Below are 22,510 nucleotides of genomic sequence, written 5' to 3' on the forward strand. Positions count from 1 at the left end.
TATGTCCGAGGGGAGGAGGTAAATGGGGTCTAGAAGAAATATCCCATGGGAGCTGCTCATCCTGCTGCTGAGGTATCTGGCACCTTCCTTCAATGCAATTGCTCCGCTCCTCAGTGAAGCGTCACCCTGGAGCCAGCAGCTCCGAGAGGGGACTCCGGACTAGAGCATCCTGCACCCAAGCCCGGCTGTTGCATGCTTGTCTGCAAGCACAGCCCTTGCCTGTCCTTCCTGCTCCCAGGCAGAAGTCAAGGTCCCCGCGGCAGGAGAGCCTGACGCAGGCAGCTCCCCGCCGTGACGCTCCCGCGCCCGGGTACAGAACATTCCCAGGGGAGGCGAGGGGTGGGCAGCGGGGCCAGGGCACAGATGCACGCTGACTGTTACCTTGAGCACCGGGGAACGGCTCCGGAGTGAGCGGGGATACGGTTGGCTTGTTTTGCACCCCTACGCCAAGCAAGAGGAGGAGGAGGAGGAGCAGGGCTGCCAGCAGGGATTGCATGGGAGACTGCGTTGGAAACACCCGGCACAGCTGGGCTCTGTCCCGTGGCCTTCACCTCGCTGCTTTGCTAGGGGAAAAAGAAAGGGGGGGACTTGGCTAGGGAGCCCTTTGGTTTCTCCTGCCTTCATGTTTCGGTCTCTTCCCAGGTGGAGGCAAACAGGAGCACAGGGGGTACATTCACTCTCTGGTCCCACAGGCAAGCAGACCAGAAAGGATTGGATCCATCCTATTAAGCCCTCTTCACCTTCAGAAAACGACGGCCACATTCAAAATTACTATTGGGAATGGTCCCTGGTCCATGATAACCCTCAAACCATGCCTGGGACTCATCTGGGCCAGTGTTAGCCAGGCCAAGTGCCTGTGCCAGACTAAGCGGGATGGGCAATTTGGAGCTGAAGGTTCAAAGGGTTCTTTCCGTGTTTCAACGTGAGACAGAGCAACATGGTGTTCCCCAAATACCTTTAGGGTTGCAGGTCATATCTTGGGGCTAGGACGTTACAGGTACATGCTGAAGGTTTACAGTCTTCCACTGTCCTGCTCTTTCTAGACCAAATACATAAGAGAGAAACCAAGACAATGGTTTAGAAGCACCTCTAAGTGCTTCTCTAGCAGCACACACACAAAGCTGTGCACGTAGAGCACACACACACATCAGTGCTCCCACCCCTTCAGCCTTCCCCGACTCCCCAGCCCACCGTAGCTGACACTCAGCCACAAGCTGAGCCTCTCTTAGCAGTTTTGGCTCCGAGCATGCCCCTCCCTCAGGCTCCCAATGATGTGGGAGTGAAAAGAGGGTAGGGGGTTGGGGGGAAGGGTGTAAATTGCTCACTGAGGATGCTATCACGTCAAGCTCACTGTTTACAAGCTGCTGCCAGGTTATTGAAGATCAGAGAGTCGCTGGGTCTAAACACAGCTACTCCTGGAGTGCAGCATGTCGAAGCTGGCTGATACATGTCCACCCGCTGCCCTTGGGTTGACCTTTAAGACCTCGGAGTTATCAGAGGGAAGCGACCATGCGGTGGGGCTGGAGGACCACCTATGGTGCGACGTGAGCTGTGTGGCGATCTTGCACAGCTCAAGGAGAGGAGATCTAGAGATACAGTCTTCACAGGAGGCTCCTGGCCCATGTAGATCCAGGGCTGGGAACCTATATGAGCATCTAAACAGCCGGGATAAATAATTGCCAGTCCATAGATGGCAGAGGTGCTTTTTCCTAGTCTATCCAGTTGGGCCGATTAACCTCCTCTGTGGTGTTGGCCCGTGGAGCGAGGTGGCTCTGTCCACCAGAGGAAAACCTATGCTGGTGATTTCATACAAAATTGGGCTTAGAGGATATATCTGTACTAGTAAATTCAACACAGCCAGCAATATGATCATCTGCAGTGCTAAATTGTTAGCATGCTCCTAGCATCAGCTTGGCCCAGCTCAACTAGTGTAGACCCAAACAATCCCTGGGCATCGATCTGGAGACAGCACTCAACAGGGACCGTTCACAAAATGTATTTTGGACATGTCCACATTGTTCTGGAGGCTTAGAGAATTTAATATTGTGGATGTGGCCATACCAGGCCAGCTGGCCTCAGGGTCAGAGGATAGGGCAGGTACTTTTTTTGTTTGCCAGCACAGCTGTAATGAGTGGGCTCAAAAGTTTAAGGTACTGCAGAGTCAACACCACCCAGAACATCTCTAGCAGTGTTTGTCCTGTAGAAGAAAGGCCCTCGAGGTCCTTGGTTGAAGGTGGCAAAGGTAAAGGTCATTAGATGAAGATGGCAAAGGCAAGGTGTGGTAGAGAAGGAAGGTTAGAGCAGACACTTGCTGTAGGGCAGGGTCCAATTTCAAGTGCAGAAGGGCTTCTTGTGATATTAATTTCTTAACTCCTGGACAGGACAGGCCAGTTGCTCTGAAGGTCTCATCTGGATAAGAAAATGTAGGGCAAAGGCTCTGTCATTTACCTGTTCAGAGCAGCTGAACATCCCTCTGCTTGCAAGAGCATGTGCCCCAGTCAAGGCTTATCCCTATGGCTTGTAGGTGCTCTATGCTCTGCCTTTGTTCTTCACAAGGGGGATATACCCTTAGCCATGGGCACTGCCCCGTATAGCTCCTTCCTAATAGATCCCTATGGGTGAGCTGAGGTCCTGGTTGAGACCCCTAGCTTGTGGGTCAGGGTACAGCAACAGGCCATGCACGTAGGGCTCAGTTGGAAGAAGGTCTGTTGTTGCTCACATCACATTGCTAGTCCTTAGCAGAGGGTAACCTGGAGGCCAGGCCAGATCTTTCTTGCAAGGGTTTCTTCCCAAATAAAATGTGTGAGCTCAGCTCTGGGCTGGGTTCCTACATGCCACTCTCCACTTGGAAATACACCGAAATTCCTGATCTGGAGTCGTTCCTCTGTTATTTAACAGAGTCCCCAGGCAGACACTCAAACTCCAGGAAAACTCCGAAAGCTGACTGCAGTCCCTTGTTAATGTCACACAGAGAGGGATGGAGGGATGTGAGCATCAAATGCCAGTGGTAGCAGATAGGTCCAGACTAGGTGTCCTCACTCCCAGACAGCAATATGGCTATAGCTCCCATTTCTGGGTAAGTGAGTCCACATGAACTGCCTGAAACCTACATGCACTGAACCTTCCTCAGAGTGTGACTCTCCTTATCATCACACTTATTGCATTTCTCCTTCGAAGACTTCACTGTCAGCTGGTAATTGTATGTCACCTTCCTGTTACTGCCTGCTGGCCCTTGATGGAGAAGTGATGACCACCACAATGCCTAAATCCAGAAGAAATAATGTTTCAGGCCCTTATGAGGCCAAAAGAAAGGCATATTGTTAATACCCGAGTTGAGTATCAACATGAGAGCTAAGCAAGGTATCCCATCCTGAAGCCCGCATTGTCCAGGCTTGGCTGCCAAAATGACTCAGCACCTTGACTTGTTCCCAGGGATCTCCGTTTTGCACCTCACCATGAAAAATTTCCTCAAAAGAGTGGCATCTTTGGGAAGGAAAAGCCAGAATGAAAGCTGCAAGACAAGACCAGAGACTGAAATAAAACAGTTGCTCTCCAAGGCTTTGTAAGGGATTTTGTTGTAGGTAGGCCACGGGGTCACATAGTGGTTCAAGGTACAGAGAGAAGACTTGGAGAAGCATTTTTTTTCCCTACTGTCTCAGTATTTTTGAGATTTTGGGAATGTTTTCATGGTTCTCCTGAGACCCAGTAAGTTTTCCATCCAAATGAGGTGTTTTGGGAAATGTGGGTGAATGAATTGTATTCAGTGTGGGGGTCCTTGCAGTTGGATTATTTGTTGTCTAATAAGATGCATCCTCCAATCTGAAGTTTTTCTGCCTCCAGGGCATTCATAACATCTCTTTCAGCTCCTGTAATAAGGACTGTGTTCATGCTACAGACTTCCCCTCAGAGAAGACATCCATGGACTCTCTCTTCAGCTGCCCATTTTCTTGAAGTTCACAGGAGCGTAGCACCTCTGCGATCTTCACCCTTCTGGACAGGGAATCAGGGCTACAGCAAGAGACACTTTCCTCCCTCACTGAGTGGTCAGAACCCAGGTGATATGGGGTTCAGCAGTGCTGCCAGAAGGACAAAGGTTCAGAGGAACCATGTCCCCAAAGCCCTGCTCTCTAGACCCAGATGATGATGTTCTCCTAGTCCAAGACAGCTTCTCTTAACCTCATCCTTTCCAGCTCTTCCCCTTTGTGTAGGAGATTTGTAGCACAGGATTTTCACCCCAACAGCTGTTCTCCAAGGCACTAACCACTAGGCTGGGCATTTAGCATTCCAAATATCCACCTTTTGCCCCAGGAAGTCCACCAAACCCCTAGCTTTTGTGGTATGAATCTCTCCTATGCCTCTTTTGTGGCTGTTTGTCGATCCCAAGTCTACCTGACAGCTTCAATTCAAGTGAGCATATTTTCTCTGTGAAAAAACTTGGTTTTGTCCAGATATTTTCAGGTGGCATGTAGTGATAAGGAAAGGCTTGAGTGTTACAGCAGTTTTTGTTGGCTTCTTCCTAATCATAGAGATACTTCTATTCTTGAAGAATATCCTCTCTCAAGCAGTGCCACCACAGGGATTTTCATTCACAGATGCCCAGTGCAAAGGTCATTCTTTCCCCCTATTGAAGTGCAGGTGATTTCATTTTTTTCTGCCGTCACTCTGTTGCCCACATTGTCTCATGCACTGATGTTCCAGTTCAGGGTTGAGTTCAGTCTGAAGGAGACGCCCTGACTGGTACATCAGGGAGTCAAGGATGCTCTTCCTCCTTGGGACCAAATTTTGGTGCGTATGTTGCAAGAGGGACAAGCTTTGTGACTGTTACTGCTGCACCATGCCAGGGGTATTTCTCTGGGCTGGGATCAAGACCCTGATTCCCTTTATGAGCTGTGCCCTTTCCTGGTGGACCAGATATCACACCCCTGAGCATCCCCAGCCCAGGGCAGGGGACTGGCCACAGAAAAACTCCCATCAGCCTGCCATGGCTGCCTTTCTGCTATCTCCACCCTGTGGCTTCAGCCTGCTCTGGAAAAAAAGGAAAAAAAGATAAGAAGGCCAGGAAGAGGGATCAGGTGAGGACGAGTTAAATATAGATTTGAAAGGCTGAGGGAACTCTCTTGCTATCACATAGCCAATTATGACCAGTATGACCAGTAAAACATCTGGCTTGGGTACAATGAGGGTGACATCTGGCATTCAGAGGATGGTGGTGGGAACTGGAGGCTCCAGGGAGATGCTCCTTCCTCCTGCTTTGCTGGCCCAGAACTGGAGCTCAGCTTTAAGGCAGAGAGGGTGAGCTGGCTGCAAGTCCTTTGCTTATGACTGCGAAGATGGCAAGCACAGGTTCCCTCACCTCCAAGGGGAGTCAGAGCTGGATCCTCTGACACCAGCTCCCAGGATCATGAGCAGATCAGGGAAGCTGGCTGTCCCTTCTCTCAGATGCTGAATAAGCTGCTAATTTTAACTGGGAGTGACCTTGAACAGATTGGTGGGGAAGGAAACTCTGGAGAAAGGAGGTCTGGAAGCAACCTAGACAAAGAGCACCCATGGCAGGTCACAGCAAAGCCTGTCTCCAGCAGTGGGCAATTGCAGATGCCATGGACAGAACAGGGAAAACATGTGTCAAAAGCCCTGGGAGAGCAGAACAAGAAAATCAGGAATTTAGAGACTTTCCGAGCCAGGGATGGTGTTGTAACACCTGACTCAAATCATTGAGGGGTGGGCAATTGCTCAGAAGCAGCTCCAGCCCTCCTGCCTGCAACTCAGCAGGACTGAAGGGAATCTTTGACACATCCCACAAACCTCTCTGGAGCAGCTATGGGCCCTGACTGTATAGAGAAAATGCTCCCCTTGAGCCTCGTTATCCATGGAGGGCTTTTCTGGCTGCTGGCAGAGATGGGATGTTGCACTGAGCAGCCGGTGGGGATGGAGGGGCCTTTCCTTGGGCAGATTTGCTGGGGACTCTGTTTCCGCTTCACATCAGTAACGTACATCTGCTCTTCGCCACGCACACAACCTGGCTGTGACACATGGCCCCAACCCCTCCTTCGGTTAGGCGGTGCTCAGGGATGGCCAACCACACTTTTCAGACCCAACCTGGATCTTCACCAGCCCTTGAGGATGCTCTGAACCAAGACTTCTTCCTGGAGAAGCAAGCCAGATGAAGTCTCTCTTGTCTGTAAGCACTTGGCTAGGTAGCTGCCTGGTCAGAGAGAGGGCCGTTCTGGAAAAAAAGTGGCCATTGCTCCCTTTGGTGGAGCAGCTTGGAGACCAGAGCTCAGCCTGGCAGGACATTGATGCCCTTGTTTGCCCTGCAGTATTTGCCAGGGGATATTTGCTCTGCCATGTGGGTGAAGGTAAACCAGAGCAAGGCTCTCCACCACCTCCCTTCCTTGGAGGCCCTGCCTCATTTTTTGGTGGCAGTGTGGCAAGCTCCAGGCACCCTGTCCTGCACGGATTGGGTGGGGACATGTGGATCCTCAGGGTGCCAGGCTCTTTATCACCCCGGGAAAGGTCCTGAGCTCATGGCACATGCCGGCGTGCACTGTTGGAGAGGCTGTGCCTGCCAATGCCGCTCCGCTCAGGACCAAACAAAAGCCTAGCAAGGGGTGGCATTGGCAAAGGCTTGTTTCCCAGGTCATGACTTCGGTACATCGCTGCTTTGCTTTTGCTTTACACCAGCCTCCCAAACCCACCTCACAGCTCTAGTGTCCAGCTGCAGCCTGTTAAAGTAGATGCAAACCTGTCTCTGCTGGGCACCTTCCTTGCCAAAAAGGGTACCAGCTCCCCCATTAGCCAGAGATCTGGAAATGTAACGGACTTTTCTTCTTCACCCCTGCGCTGGCTGAGTCCTGCACACATAGGGTTGCGGTATGAGCCAGACTCAGACAGTTTAGGGTGTTAACACAGCATGAGGAGGTTCAGGTTGGACATTAGGAAGCATTTCTTCTCAGAAAGGGTCATTAAACACTGCAACGGGCTGCCCAGGGCGGTTGTGGAGTCACCATCTCTGGAGGTGTTTAAGAAAAGGCTGGACATGACACTTAGTGCCATGGTCTAGTTGACATGGTGGTGTCAAGACAATGGTTGGACTTGATGATCCCAGAGGTCTCTTCCAACCTGATTGATTCTGTGATTCTGTGGGGAGAAAGAAGTGGATAGGGGAGCCTTCCTTGAGAAGCCCTACATCTTTATCCCCTGGGTATGACCATGAGCTCCCTCCTCTTCCTTCTCCCACCTCTGCTCTTCCATCTTGGCTAATCTTGGCTAATCTTGTCCTGCTCTGATTTTAGCCCAGCTTCCTAAAGACTTTCAGGAATGCCTATAGCGTATGCTCTGCTTAATCTTTTGTTGGACACGAGAAAATCCACATTGCTATGAATGCCTGGGTTATGGGAAAAGCATCATCTGTAGCTCACACCTCAGTACACATCAGAGAAGCCACCTGATTTCCTCTGCTTTGTTGAGTTGTCACAGTGCACTGCTATTGCCCAGAGAAGGTTTTACGCTGCAGCTACAGACTTATTTCCACATCTGCTAGGTGGAGGACTGAGAAATACCACAGAAACCTTCCCTCCAGCGCCTCAAACCACTTGAAAACAGGGTGTTAGTGCAGATGAACTCAACACCAACAGAAGATCAGACATTACCTGCACAGAGGAACTTTCAGACAGAGGATGGGGATGAAGTGACAGGACCGAGGCTGCATGGGAAAGTAGTACCAAAGACCGATAACAGACATCTGGGTCTTTATGAGAATTGGAAAGACCATCGCAGTGGTCTTTGGAAAGATCACCTGGCACCTGAGGAAGAAATGAAAGGACTTTCTGGGTTGTTGTGCAAGATACATATTATTAGGTACCCCTTTTAATCTTTGTCTGGGCCATTCAGAGTGTTCATACTCTGTCTACAGCAGGAATTGCCTCTTATCTTGTAAAACACCTTGCACAGCCTGATGCTTGCATAAAATAAACAACATGCCCTTCACACGGTCCTTGTAACTGAGCTGTTTGTGCGAGTGATGGGGTCCCTGCTGCAGATCACTCAAGAATCATAAACGGAAAGGGAGAGCCTGGATTGCTTTTATCACCTTTCTCCCTGCTCTGAGACTGTCCTGTGAGCCTCTGGCTGGAGCTCACCCATGGTGAAGAGACATCCCTTAGGCTGCCAGGTAGGTATGGGGGTGAAGTGGCCCTTGCAGAGCTTGCTGGGGTCATCTGAGACATCCTGGTCCCCTGGAGTACAGTTGCCTCCTGGGCTGGAGGTCATGGGAGACAGCATCCCACTTCTCCCCTCGATTTTTGACTGAGGTCCCTGATGTACATGTCCAGGATGCAGACTGGCTGCAGTCCTTTTCTCTCCAATTGAATCACCTCTGCTGTGGTGGAGCTGTGGGGTCCATTTCACAGTGGTTTGGGTGGCTGTTGAGTAAAACCATGGCTGCTTATGGGGAGAGACCCAAGTTGGTGGCACAGCCCCTAGACCCACTTCCCTAAGCAAAGCAAGAGTTGCCAGTGGCTTCTGCAATGGCTTCGTGGTGGAAGCACATGTGACTGTGGAGCCAGCTGAGTGCCTGCCGCGTCCATTGATCACAGGCGTGGCAGGGTACAAAATTCAACAAATGTTTGTGCAGCATGAATAAAAAAGGTTATAGTGTCCAGTGCAGAGGAGGCACAGCTTACAGTCTCTTTGTTGTGTTCACCATGGGCTCAGCCACGTGTTGCTATTGGCGATAAAAATATCCACTTCCTTTCTAAACTGAGCTACAATACTTGACTCTTTGGCCTTGGGTGATAATGCAATGCACAAGCGCGTAGCAGAAACCCTGTAACTCTTCTTCCTGGTTTGTTCCAGCACAAATGATCCACAGTTTTCAGTTCAATAAAGTATTTACAGCCAAGGCGTCATATATCTTTAATCTGTATTTATTTGCAGGGTGTCATCTCATTAATAGAAATCTCCTAGTTCTGCATGGATTCCTCGTAAATGTGAAAGACCAAGCTGGAGTTCAAGCAGGGGGAAAGACTGTTTCTTCAACTCCGGTGAAATTATTGAACAAATGACTAATAAATACTTCTTGTTTAAAACTGGCTTTCTATAGTTGTAGCACATACACCTTGTCCCTTGGAACCATGAAACAAGTGGACCAAGCTTGTTCCATCTTAAAGTAGTGCTAGGACCTATTAGCACTGCGTTCATGGGGCCCAGGAACCAGGTTGTGAAGATGGAGATGAATGGATGAGGGTTGCTGATGATTTGATGAAGAGATCTGTCTAACCATGTCCAGGCCCTGGCCACATGGCTGCTCCCCAGCTGTTCATGCTGAATTGGAGGGTGGCTTCTGATGGCTTACAGAAATGCTTGGGAGGAAACTTCATCTTTTTCCACAAGGAGTGAAGCTGCCCACAGGTCTGCTGTGGAAAGCAGTTGCAGATCAGATGTGTTATGGGTGGCATAAGATCTCTGAGACACCAGAGGTTGATTCATGTCCAGGTTTGGACACTTTGGGGATGTCCAGGGGGAATCCCACCTCCTGAATACAGGTGTCTGATGCTCTTTTCCACATCCCGAGGTTTCCCATCCAGCTCCAGCTGCTAGAGGAGTGCATGTCTCCCATAGACCCCTATCCACCAGCCCAGTGAAAACATCCTGGACACCCTAGGGTGTCTCCACTAGATCTAGGATTTCTGAGGCTCTATCATCTCAACCAGTTCCCTGCCTCCTGTGGCTGGGACACCTATTTTCTGTTATTAAAGCCTCCTTCCCTCCTGAGGATGCAGGACATTTCCAAGCTGTGCAAACCAGCCATCTCCAGAGACTTCGGCCTTATGTAAATACTAAACCAGTCCCCACATGTTCTTTCTCCCAGTTGTGGGTCTGCAAAGGAAGGATGAACAGCATTCGAAGACGACCAAAGTGCTGTTCATGTTGACACAAGCAATGTTGCCCTGTCAGGAACACCTGGGAAGTGATGCTGGCATCACAGTGGGGGATTTTGTCTCATCACAGGCGACAGACAGGGGCATCATGGCACTGAAGATTGAGGCCTTGGACTGAATGTAGTTGCCGATAGCCCAGTTGTCCCTACAGATTTGTTATGAATTTTCCCACTCCTTTTCCCCTCTAGGGTCTCTTGTAGCAGTGGCATGCACAGCTAACTCTGTGTCACATGTTGGTGATGGTCAAGTATTTTTTCTGGCACACAGGGGACATCTCTGCTGTTTCTTTCTGTAGAATCCTTGTTACACCATGAAAAGCACCCTTTACGGAAGGACTCAAAATCTGGTTCATGAAGTAGAAAACAGCAGACCAAACACTCTGGAGAAATGCTGCTCAGCATCATAACCTAAAGGGGAGACCACCTGGGTCACAGCCTGGTGCTCACTTCTGTGGTCCCAACACCCCTTTAGTGTGCCACCTGTGCCTCGTTTCTCCATCTTCCACTCCCCAACCCAGAGCAACTGCTGATGGGAGAACACCCTGCAGCCTAATGTGGACATCCCCACCTGAGCTGTGGGTCAGAGATGCACCACAGAGCAGGGAAAGGGCATCTGGACCCTCCTGGTGCTGGGCATGGAGCAGGACCTTCCATGGGGCTGGCATGATGCACTGACTCTGCATCAAGAGCTTCTGCAGTGAAAGGCTCAGCAAAGCAGGGAGGGTATTTTGTATTTTTGAGATATTTTAATATATACATTTTTAATTCCCCTCACCAGGTGGGTGTCAGGAGCCACCCAGATCCGCGGGGCAGGAGGGACATCTCGTGGCCACACCACGAACATCTCTCCTGCCTCCGGGCTCCAGGGCCGCAAGCTCCGGCGGTCGGTGGGCTGCACCCCGGGCATCCCCCCTTCCCTCCCGGGTACCACCCCAGCATCACCCCGAGCTGCCCGGGGAGCCCCATGGCCTCTCCCCTTCTCCTGCATGGGCTGGAGGTGCACACGGGGAGCACAGGGGCCCGTTCTTGCTCTGACACCCAAATAAAGAAACGTGAAATGGTCATATCCAGTTCTTTATTATTGACTTGGGGCAGGGGGGTGGCACCACCTGGAGAGATTGCTCCAGAGCTTGGGGGCTTGGCGTGGCCCAAGGACATGCAGACAGGACACGTTCCCACCCTTGCCTTTGGCATGAAGGGGGTTGTAGTATTGCCGGCAGCGGCATCCGAAGGGGAGGAGAGATTGTGCACCCCCCATACCACCACCCCAGCCATGGTCATCTCTTCCCAGGGCTGCAGTTGCAGGGCTGAGGGGTTTTTCTTTCTCCGTGTGGGTCACAAAGGAGTCTGCTGTCCTTTGTGGCAGAGGCGGTGTCTGCAAAGTGGGTACAGACCTCTAAGGCAGATGGGGAAGGAGCTGTGCCAGCTCTCAGCCACCTCTTTATTATCCATGATAACCACAGAGCTGGCAGCATCCACCTCCCTCATGTCCCTCCTTGTTCACTATCTCCAAATGCATCGTGGTGGCACACAGGAGAAAGGGAAAGGCTTGAAACGAGCCATCGCCGGGCTGTGTGGGATGGTGGCTTTCCTCCAGACCTGTCCTCAGGTGCTGGTGGCACCATGGCTTACTGCAGAGGCTCTGGCTCATACTGCTTCTCCGTGGCAGTGTAAAAGTCCTCGAGGACTGATTGCAGGTACTCAAAGGTCGGGCGTTCCTCAGGCTTGTTTCGCCAGCATTTCAGGATGACGTTGTAGAGTTCACCAGGGCACATGTCTGGGCAGGGCATGCGGTAGCCCCGCTCCAGGTTGCGAATCACCTCGGGGTTGGTCATCCCTGGAGGGAAACACAGCTCAACAGGAGATATTCATCACCCTGGGGGTGAAACTCAGTGCTCCCCATAGCTCACATCCAGGTAGGGCTGGAGGGGCATAAGGGACCACAATGCTGGGCCATATCTGGCCACCAAGCCTTCTTCAGGGTTGTGCTCCCCACTCCATCCCTCTGCCCCTTCGCCAATTCCCCTCTGTAAGTTTTTCCTAGCACAGGGGTAACTGAGGCTCATGGGAGCCTAGAGGAGGAAACCCAGCATGAAGAAACAGGGCTGTGTGTCTAGGCACATGTGTGCACACTTGCACATGTGTCTCCAAAGCATAAAGCAGCACTAGATGCTTTGAAGTTGATGTGCTCTCATGCCATGTTCGCAGCACGCCGTACCTGGGTAAGGGATCCTGCCGTAGGTTATGATTTCTGTCAGGAGGATCCCGAAGGACCACACGTCAGATTTGATGGTGAAAACTCCAAAGTTAATGGCCTCCGGCGCTGTCCATTTGATGGGGAATTTGGCACCTGTCCAGAGGAAGCAAAGGGAAATAGCACGTGGAGGTACAGCGACTCCCTCTGCTCCCACAGGCATGGGCAAGGGGTTCCCCAAAAACTGCATCAGGGGCCTGCGATGGGACTTACTGATGGTACTGTGGAGTTATGGAGACAAGGCCAGAGGAAGGTAATCGCTACCTACCTCCTGCTTTTATAAAAAGGTCATTTCTACCTGGCACCTCTTTGCCTTTCTTCGTTCTTTTTCCAGTGCAATCAATCAAGGCCATTTTGTCTTAAAAGACTTTTTCATCTGTATATGCTTATAAACATCCATAGATACTGATATATGGAGGCCAAATTATCAAAAAACTTCATGCCTTAGGTAACCGATAATATGCATATTAAAAAAACTTTAGAGAAGAGAAGGCTCCAGGGAGACCTTCTAGCAGCCTTCCAGTACCTGGAGGGCCTACAGGAAAGCAGGAGAGGGGCTTTTTACAAGGGCATGGAGTGACAGGACGAGGGGGAATGGTTTTAAACTGAAAGAGGGGAGATATAGATGAGATCTTAGGAAGAAATTCTTTCCTGTGAGGGTGGTGAGACACTGGTCCAGGTTGCCCAGAGAAGCTGTGGCTGCCCCCTCCCTGGCAGTGTTCAAGGCCAGGTTGGATGGGGCTTGGAGCAACCTGGTCTGGTGGAAGGTGTCCCTGCCCGTGGCAGGGGGGTTGGAACTAGATGGTCTTTAAGGTCCCTTCCAACCCAAACCAGTCTGTGATTCCGTGGTTCTATGATAAACTATTTTACTGATGAAGTTAGTAGTCTTTTTACACCTTTGCACCTCTTGTGTGTTTAGCAATGGGATCTCAGGGATGGAGCCAGGAATGGTAGCATGGGCCAGCGCCGTGCACACCACGGGTGCGATTCTGGGAGCGAGCAGTTCCTGTCACAGCCCTTGGGCATCAAGAAGCTCTCGTGAGAGACCCATTGCTCTTTATGTAGCAACCTGCCATGGGAAATCAGTCGGTTTCTGTAGACCAAACTATCTGTCTGTGCTATTTAAAATCAATGTCTCAAGTAGCTTTATTAGAGGACGACAAAGGTAGGATTTTATTCTGTATAAAATCACTCACTGGAAGGGGCTGTTTTTAGCAAAAGTGCATCAACGGTACAGCAAATATAAATTCTCCAGTTCTTAAAGCTGCATATGTATATTAAAACAAAAAAAAATTCCCATTTTATTTTGTCCACCAAGATCTTGTTTCACACGCTGAGGACAGCAGTGACTATAAGATTGCAATTTCAGTTTAGCTAAGGCCAAAAAAAAAAAACCAAAAACCCCAAAACACCTTGATAAGTAGGAACTGAATGTGTTAAAGACTGCAGAGGAAACTACATTTTTATTTGTATATATCCTTTCACGACTGAAAGCCCAACTGCAGTGTATAAAATAAGTGTCTTTGTTCTTGCACATCATATTCTGACCGGGTAGACTGTCGAGGCTCGGAAATGCAGCCTATGAAGTGAAAATTTCAGAATCACAGAACCACAGAATCAACCAGGTTGGAAGAGACCTCTGGGATCATCGAGTCCAACCGTTGCCCTGACACCACCATGTCAACTAGACCATGGCACTAAGTGCCATGTCCAGTCTTTTCTTAAACACCTCCAGAGATGGTGACTCCACCACCTCCCTGGGCAGCCCCTTCCAATGGCTAATGACCCTTGCTCAGAAGAAATGCTTCCTAATGTCCAACCTGAACCTCCTCTGGCAAAGCTTGAGGCTATGTCTTCTTGTCCTATCGCTAGTTGCCTTAGAGAAGAGGCCGACTCCCACTTCACTGCAACCTCAAACTTGTCAAACTAAATAGAAGGGCAGTTGTTATTTCAGATTAAAGCTAGCTGGAAAAGTGCTGATAAGAACTATTTTCCACTGAAAATGTAGCTCCTTCGGGTATATTAACAGATTTGTACTGATTTCACCAAAACTTCTCTTAAGGATAAAAACTGCCTTAAAAAATTGTGGTGATCTCACAGCACCGCTTCAGGACATTTCACAAATTACATTTGCGAGCTTTTACTACTTTGAAATAGTTTTACATGTTGAAATGAGTATAATTTGTATCATAAAGTATTTTGGGACAGCAAATTGAAAGAAGGGTTTCCTACCTTATAACAACAACAACAACAAATCTATTCAATTTCCTTTCCCCAGAGTATTTTTATGGGGAATTTTAGCTTCATCCCAACTCCAGAAGCAGACAGATTTCCAAAATTTGAAAATCTTCTGGTAGGTGGCACTCATGCCAGACCTTATTGTTTTATTTCACAGAATCAGTCAGGCTGGAAGAGACCTCCGGGATCATCGAGTCCAACCATTGCCCTGACACCACCATGTCAACTAGACCATCCATCCTTTCTGCTTGTTTCCCTGGTGCTCTATAAATACTCTTTGAAATCTGAGTGACATGATCTCGTAATTGACCTCAAAGTACAGAGAAAAAACTGCCACCAGAGGAATTTGACTTAACCCTGTCAAATGGCCATAGACAGACCTTGGCATCAACCAAACCAGTTGTCACCTCTCATGGCCATGCTCTCCTGTCCAACACCAGTTCAGATACTCAGCCTCAGCAAGGGACTTAGCTTTCCAGGTGGAATCATAAGGAGATTTAACATTAATGTGGGGGATGTTGGGTTTTGTATGGGTTTTTTGGGGGTTTTTTGTTTTGTTTTAGATGCTCAAGGTACTCTGTTCCCATAAGAAACCCCTAGCAAGTTGCAAACCCTGTCCCATATTTTGGAAGTTGCCTCTCTATTATTGAAGGAACCTGATCTGATCTGGGCTTGGTCTGCCTGGGACAACTGGAAACTGCCTTTAGGTTCAGACTCGTGGCTCCAGCTCCCCTCTGCAGTCCCGTGGCGTGCGGTGACTGAATTACACTGCTATTTCCTTCCCTTTGGACTGACTCACTGTGAACACGTAGGCGCAGGCAGCAGGTTTCATTAGTAGAGGTCAAATTTCCCCAGTAACACAACCTGAGATTCAGCAGGACCCCCACACACAGTGCCAAAAGAATTTCTTCCCATTTCCCTCTGTAAACCTCACTTACTCTTTATTGTCTCCAAGTCCTGCTGTCTCTCCTGGGTACCCCATTTTTGGCTCTCTTGCTTGCTCTGCCCTGCTGCCTGGGTGCTGACAACGGCAGCAATGGTGGCTCTGGTCTCACGCCATCGGCAGTGGTGTCCCGTGACTGGTCCCAGCCCCGCCCTTGGACACCCCGTATCTTGGCACGTCTGTGTGGCAGGAGGATTGGAGATAATGGAAATGTGTTGGTGAGGCAATGCTGGGAATGACACCCACCTTCCTGTGCCAAGTATTCGTTCTCGATGATCCTGGCCAGGCCAAAATCAGCAATTTTGCAGCAGAGCGTCTCTGAGACGAGGATGTTGGCGGCTCTCAAGTCGCGGTGGATGGAGTTCATTCGCTCGATGTACGCCATTCCCTCTGCCACCTAGGAGAGGAGGAAGAGTCCATCAGTCACCTCCACAAGACAATAAGCTAGCTTGCCTGCATCTTACACAACTTTATAAATGCGCACCATGCATATAGGGTTGCTCACATGCCTCCATGTGCATGGACATGCATACATGCTCCATGAATGGATGGATGGATGGACAGATCAACAGACAGATAAACAGGTAGACAGATACAAATGTGCATAAATAGATACTGCCCATGTACGTGTGCGTATGTGCAGCTCTACCAGCAGGCATCCAGCCTCCAAAAGCTTTAAGCAGCCAAGTCAAGCAGAACTGAAGCATCACTCTCTGTTTTGCTCAGAAGTTATAGCTGTGGGTCGTGTCTGCAGCGAGATGAAGAAAGTTGAAGCAAACCTGAAGCCACATCACTGGATTCCCAGTTTCTGCCACAAGACTCTCCTTTCTAGTTGGGAATTTAATCACAAACACTCCAGATTTAAAAAGTGAATTAAAAAAATTAAAAAACCTCAAAGAACTTGTCCGTCCCTCAGTCACAGTAGCAAAGTCCAAATCTAGGACAACCAGATGTTCTTCAGCAACCACCTCTGTTCTCCCTCACTGGTCTGCTTTGGGATGGGAAGGAGACCTCTGGAGATCCCTCCATGATAAAACTGAGACTGATGTTTTCTTTTCCTGTTGCTGGATCCAGACTAGGACCCAGGACACAACATAGTTCCCTTCTGATACCTACAAGATACATTAGAGCAGAAGACCCAGATATCCATAGAAATAAGACTGGGATAAAGAGTATATCCCTGGACAAATCCCTTGTCCTTGGCACACGATGCTTTCTTCAACCACCTCCAAAATTTACTTTGGGAGGTTCTTGCTCCCAAGATCATCTTTCACTGATTAGCTCCTTGGAGCAAGGAGCAGTGCCTGGTGTGTAATGAGCCCCTGTAAATGATGGCAGCCATCTTTTATTGCTGAGTGCTGGGGGACATAGAAAAAAAGAGATTGCAAAGTTGCTCTATCAATCAGTCGAGTCTCAGATTTAGGTTAGGCATTTCTCAGGAGGGAGTGGATGCACGCAACCCCTGCTAACCCCTGGTAGTACCTATTAAAGCTTTTATGCGCTTGTGGGTGAGGGCAGAGCAATTTTCCACTCCATACAGATTCATATCAGCATCTCGACTTACATGTGGTTTTAAACAGGATACTAACACATACTTTCCAATGCTGCGTTTCTAACCTGTGTCAACACCCCTTCAGCGCAAGTGCTGTTTGCTGCAGTGGAAAATGGAAGAACTGATGTAATTTCCTGTCCTGATGTTAATGAGATAGTACCCAGCGATGGGCTCGTTCCAGCCCAGCGTGCTTTCGAGCATGTACCCTCGAGACTGACCACAGGATCAAGTGCATCAGCTCAGAGTTTTCTAATTTTAACTCCGACGGATGCTACTGGATCCAAAATTGCGCTCAAGAGGTTTGTGTGTCTGTTGGGCCGTGATGTCATCCCAACACCGCAGATGAACAGATTGCAAAATAGCTTGAGAGACTGCCCTTTTCCTCCTCCCCAGAGCTACCCAGTGAGTGTTTGAATCCCTGCCCTGGGGAGGTGGTGCCAGGGCGGGAGTGGGAGTGATGAAAACTGTCTTTCCGATTGACGCCCATGTCTTGAAGGATGGGTAAACTCCTTCCTACCTCACGTGCTGCAGGTGGCTTCTGTGGGGTATTACATTGCTGGGGTGTGTGGGCTTGGGCTGTGTTTGACTACCCTGGTCCTGGAAGCAGTGTGCGGTACAGGACTCTGCAAAGAGCATGGAGGAATGCGAGAAGGATGTGCAGGGTGGGTGAGTGCTTCCAGGTGCCCATGGAGAGGTGGCACCCACGTACACTTGCGCAACCCCAGTGATGGTGCCCACTGTGGGGACCGTTTGACCATTGTAGTGGATGGGCTTTTGGCCAGCTCAGGCCGTGCCATGTGATTGTATTCAAGACTTTGACCCTGAACTCAGAGAGGAGGTTTGGGTGCATGAGTTGCCCTGGGATGGGTTTCTCCCAAGGGTTCCTGCAGCCAGTGTGTTGTCAGACATATACCACCCTCACACCTGGGACAGACAAGATCACTGACCTCTTCCCAGATGCTTCCACATATCTGCCTGGAAATGCTTCGTTATTCCACATGCTCAATGCAAAAAAAAATGTTGTTTTAAATAAATGCATGAATACTCACAGCTTCTGCTGGCCCTGCCTCAAAGCTGGGTATAATGTTGACCAAGCTTTGCTCTGGGTCACCCCTGTGACTATAGCTGAGTGCAGATTGCTCTGGCTACGGCACTATCCTCTTGCATAGAAAAGCATCAAGCCAATTTCTGGAGTAATGCTCCCACCAAACCCAAGGGCTCTGTAATATGGATGAATTTGGACCATTTTGGTTATCGTCAGGAATTTAAAACAAACCACAGGTTATACCTTTCAAGAGACAGAATGAAAGAATGAAAAAGGGAGGGAAGGAAGTGGGGAGGTAAAGAGAGAAGGAGGAAAGGAAGGAAGAAATTAAAGATACTACACAGGGAGGACGCGGTTGGCCCCATAACCTCTCACACACAACAAAGATAAAGCTGCAGATACAGATGATTTATCAGTATTGAAGAGGGAAGCACTGAAACATGTTCAAAATAAAAATTACAGATGGGGACAGTGTTTTAAAGTACTTAAATATTTTCCTCCTGGTTAAAGCAAGAAGGAAAATCTTTCGCTATCATATAATATTTGCTCAAATAGCTAGCAGAATCGCAACCCTGAACTTCAGGAGGGCCAACTTTGGCCTTTTCAAGCAATTGCTGGGGGAAATCCCATGGGACAGGGTACTAGAAGGTAAGGGGGCCCAAGATAGTTGGTTAGCATTCAAGGACTGCTTCTTCCGAGCTCAAGATCAGAGCATCCCAACAGGTAGGAAGTCAAGGAAGGGTACCAGGAGACCTGCATGGTTGAACAGGGAACTGCTGGGCAAACTCAAGTGGAAGAAGAGGGTGTACAGATCGTGGAAGGAGGGGCTGGCCACTTGGGAGGAATATAAGTCTGTTGTCAGAGGATGTAGGGAGGCAACTAGGAAAGCTAAGGCCTCCTTGGAATTAAACCTTGCAAGAGAGGTCAAGGACAACAGAAAGGGCTTCTTCAAATACATTGCAGGTAAAGCCAACACTAGAGGCAATGTAGGCCCACTGATGAATGAGGTGGGGGTCCTGGAGACAGAGGATAAAAAGAAGGCGGAGTTACTGAATGCCTTCTTTGTCTCTGTCTATACTGTTGGAGGCTGTCCTGAGGAGCCCCGGACCCCTGAGGCCTCAGAAGAAGTCAGGATAGAGGAGGAATCTGTCTTGATAGATGAGGGCTGGGTCAGGGACCAATTAAGCAACCTGGACGTCCATAAATCCATGGGCCCTGATGGGATGCACCCGCGGGTGCTGAGGGAGCTGGCGGAAGTCATTGCTAGGCCACTCTCCATCATCTTTGCTAAGTCGTGGGCAACGGGAGAGGTGCCTGAGGACTGGAGGAAAGCGAATGTCACTCCAGTCTTCAAAAAGGGCAGGAAGGAGGACCCGGGTAACTATAGACCGGTCAGCCTCACCTCCATCCCCGGAAAGGTGATGGAGCAACTTGTTCTTGGTGCTGTCTCTAGGCACATCAAGGATAGGGGGATCATTAGGGGCACTCAGCATGGCTTCACCAAGGGGAAGTCTTGCTCAACCAACTTGATAGCCTTTTATGAGGATGTTACCCGGTGGATAGATGATGGTAAAGCTGTGGATGTGGTCTATCTTGATTTCAGTAAAGCGTTTGACACAGTCTCCCACAGCATCCTCGCAGCTAAACGGGGGAAGTGTGGTCTGGATGATCGGGTAGTGAGGTGGATTGTAAACTGGCTGAAGGAAAGAAGCCAGAGAGTAGTGGTCAGCGGGACAGAGTCCAGTTGGAGGTCTGTGTCTAGCGGAGTTCCGCAAGGGTCGGTTCTGGGACCAGTTCTATTCAATATATTCATTAATGACTTGGATGAGGGAATAGAGTGCGCTGTCAGCAAGTTCGCTGATGACACCAAACTGGGAGGAGTGGCTGATGTGCCGGAAGGCTGCGCAGCCATTCAGAGGGACCTAGACAGGCTGGAGAGTTGGGCGGGGAGAAATTTAATGAAATATAACAAGGGCAAGTGTAGAGTCCTGCATCTGGGCAAGAACAACCCCATGTACCAGTACAAGTTGGGGGCAGACCTGTTGGAGAGCAGCGTAGGGGAAAGGGACCTGGGGGTCCTAGTGGACAACAGGATGACCAGGAGCCAGCAGTGTGCCCTTGTGGCCAAGAAGGCCAATGGCATCCTGGGGTGGATTAGAAGGGGTGTGGTTAGCAGGTCAAGAGAGGTTCTCCTCCCCCTCTACTCTGCCCTGGTGAGGCCGCATCTGGAGTATTGTGTCCAGTTCTGGGCCCCTCAGTTCAGGAAGGACAGGGAACTGCTAGAGAGAGTCCAGTGCAGAGCCACGAAGATGATTAAGGGAGTGGAACATCTCCCTTATGAGGAGAGGCTGAGGGAGCTGGGTCTCTTTAGCTTAGAGAAGAGGAGACTGAGGGGTGACCTCATTAATGTTTATAAATATGTAAAGGGCAAGTGTCAAGAGGATGAAGCCAGGCTCTTCTCAGTGACATCCCTTGACAGGACAAGGGGCAATGGGTGCAAGCTGGAACACAGGAGGTTCCACATAAATATGAGGAAAAACTTCTTTACTGTAAGGGTGACTGAACACTGGAACAGGCTGCCCAGAGAGGTTGTGGAGTCTCCTTCTCTGGAGACATTCAAAACCCGCCTGGATGCGTTCCTGTGTGATATGGTCTAGGCAATCCTGCCCCGGCAGGGGGATTGGACTAGATGATCTTTCGAGGTCCCTTCCAATCCCTAACATTCTGTGATTCTGTGTGATTCTGTGATTCTGTGAAATATTAAGATTCTCCAGTTTTTAATACATTATAAAACATCTCTGTGGCCAGCCTTTACACGGTGTTTGCTCAGGCTCACTTTGACCCAGAGAGGCTGAGTGATCTCATGGGTAAATCCCAGACCTGCACATCAATACAGCTGTATTCAGCTGTGGCAATGATGCTTCATGGCTTTTTTCCAATATTTCCAAAATTAGCCTAACTCTGCTCTGGGTGACCCAAACTCTGTCTGTCTAGGACCAAAGTGGAGTGATTTCACCAATCTCATCCTTCATGTACAACTTGTTGCCAAGAGGTTGCCACTCTGGATCTCGGTTTCCCTGACTTTGACCTGTCTGAGTTTAGATGCATTTCTGGACTAAAATGTTATGGTGCAGCTGCAACTGCTAACATTTACAGCCTGGGGATGCTTAGAGGGAAAAAAAACCCTACAAATGCAAAAGCTTGTTCTCAAAAGGAGCAATATTCCCACATTTGATGGTCAGAACATCCTTTGTGCTTAATCATCAGAAGGGAAGAACTGCTGAAAGCCAGCATGTCTCTACACTGAAAGTCTCTTTGTTGAGACTCTTCTGGTAGAAAGACAAACACAATTATTTCCTGCTCAGCAAGCCAGAAAAAAACAAAACAAAAAAAAAAACAAACCCGAAAACCAAAAAACAAGCCCCAGTTCTCTAGCACTGCGCTAAGTTTCCCAGAGGCTGACCTAAGGACAGCAGAGCACTGCTGAGCTGACATGCACATGAGCACAAGAGGGCTGAGAGAGAAACCCTAAGAGAGCACACCAGGAGGTGCTGTTTTTCTCCGTGAAGTCGATGCTCTGACAGACTTCAGACTTGCAAGAATTTCACTGAGGCAATAACAAATCACGGGCTTGAGTCCGTTTCCTAGAGGCTGTTCACTAACCTGAGCAGACATATCAATGAGTTTGGGGAGATTCAGTTGGCTTCCTTCCTCCGTCTTCAAGTAATCCAGCAAACACCCTGCAAAAGAGACTGCTGTAACTCTTTTGAATAAGTTTATACCTTTTCTTTCCCTGATGCTTCTCTGAATAATGCAACAAGTCTGCTTGCCTCCTAAAGAAAATTTGGGCAACCACAGTGGGTGTCCCCTGGAGCATCTTTTGTCAGGAAAGTTCCCAAATGCAGCCCATTTTGCCCCTCTATTTTGCAGACACTCTTCGCTCAGAGCCTTATAGAAAAGAGGGTCAAAAGAAAGGACAATTTCACCATGAGGAGAGTAAAAATCTGAAACAACCTTCTAGTAGGAACAGTGGAGATGAGAACTTTAAATACCCTTCAAATGGAGCATCACCATCTTGTGAAGTAGCTTGTGAAATATGAGACCACAAGAGGCAGGATTTCATCACCCAGAAAGTCCGTTCTAGTACTGGAAACAAACTTCTGGATCACTTAGTCCTTCTGCTTACAGATTTGGTATAATGCCCCCCTCCCCACCCTCCTTATGATGAGATTGCCAGCTGGCTTGTTGACCTGATTTAGCAGAAACCCAACAAAAAAGCTCCATGAGGCTCTTTACCATTGGCCATGTACTCTGTCACAATATAGATTGGCTGCTTGGTGACTACTGCATAGAGCCGAACCAGTTTGTTATGCTGGAGCCTCTTCATCAAGTTTGCCTCTGCCAAGAAGGCATCAGGATCCATGCTGCCCTCCTTCATGGTCTTCACAGCCACCTTGATGTTGTTCTTGTAATAGCCTGCAGAGAGATAATGATGCATTGAGGAATTTTGGCCTCTCTATGGGCTTTATCAGGCCATGCAA

General features: G+C 49.2%; 1 protein-coding gene across 2 annotated transcripts in view; it reads right to left on the reverse strand.

The window, feature by feature from the left end:
* Positions 1–11,565: 11,565 nt before the first annotated feature.
* BLK (BLK proto-oncogene, Src family tyrosine kinase) overlaps positions 11,566–22,510 on the reverse strand; it is a 37,973-nt gene continuing 27,028 nt past the window's right edge. For both annotated transcript variants that reach the window (XM_068410743.1, XM_068410819.1), the window contains 5 exons: positions 22,266–22,445; positions 21,633–21,709; positions 15,619–15,769; positions 12,156–12,287; positions 11,566–11,774 (listed from right to left, as the gene is read on the reverse strand). In XM_068410743.1, coding sequence (XP_068266844.1) covers positions 11,566–11,774; positions 12,156–12,287; positions 15,619–15,769; positions 21,633–21,709; positions 22,266–22,445 — 749 coding nt within the window. The remainder of the gene's footprint in view (positions 11,775–12,155; positions 12,288–15,618; positions 15,770–21,632; positions 21,710–22,265; positions 22,446–22,510) is intronic.

The sequence above is a fragment of the Nyctibius grandis genome, chromosome 1, assembly GCF_013368605.1.
Source record: "Nyctibius grandis isolate bNycGra1 chromosome 1, bNycGra1.pri, whole genome shotgun sequence".
NCBI lineage: Eukaryota > Metazoa > Chordata > Aves > Nyctibiiformes > Nyctibiidae > Nyctibius > Nyctibius grandis.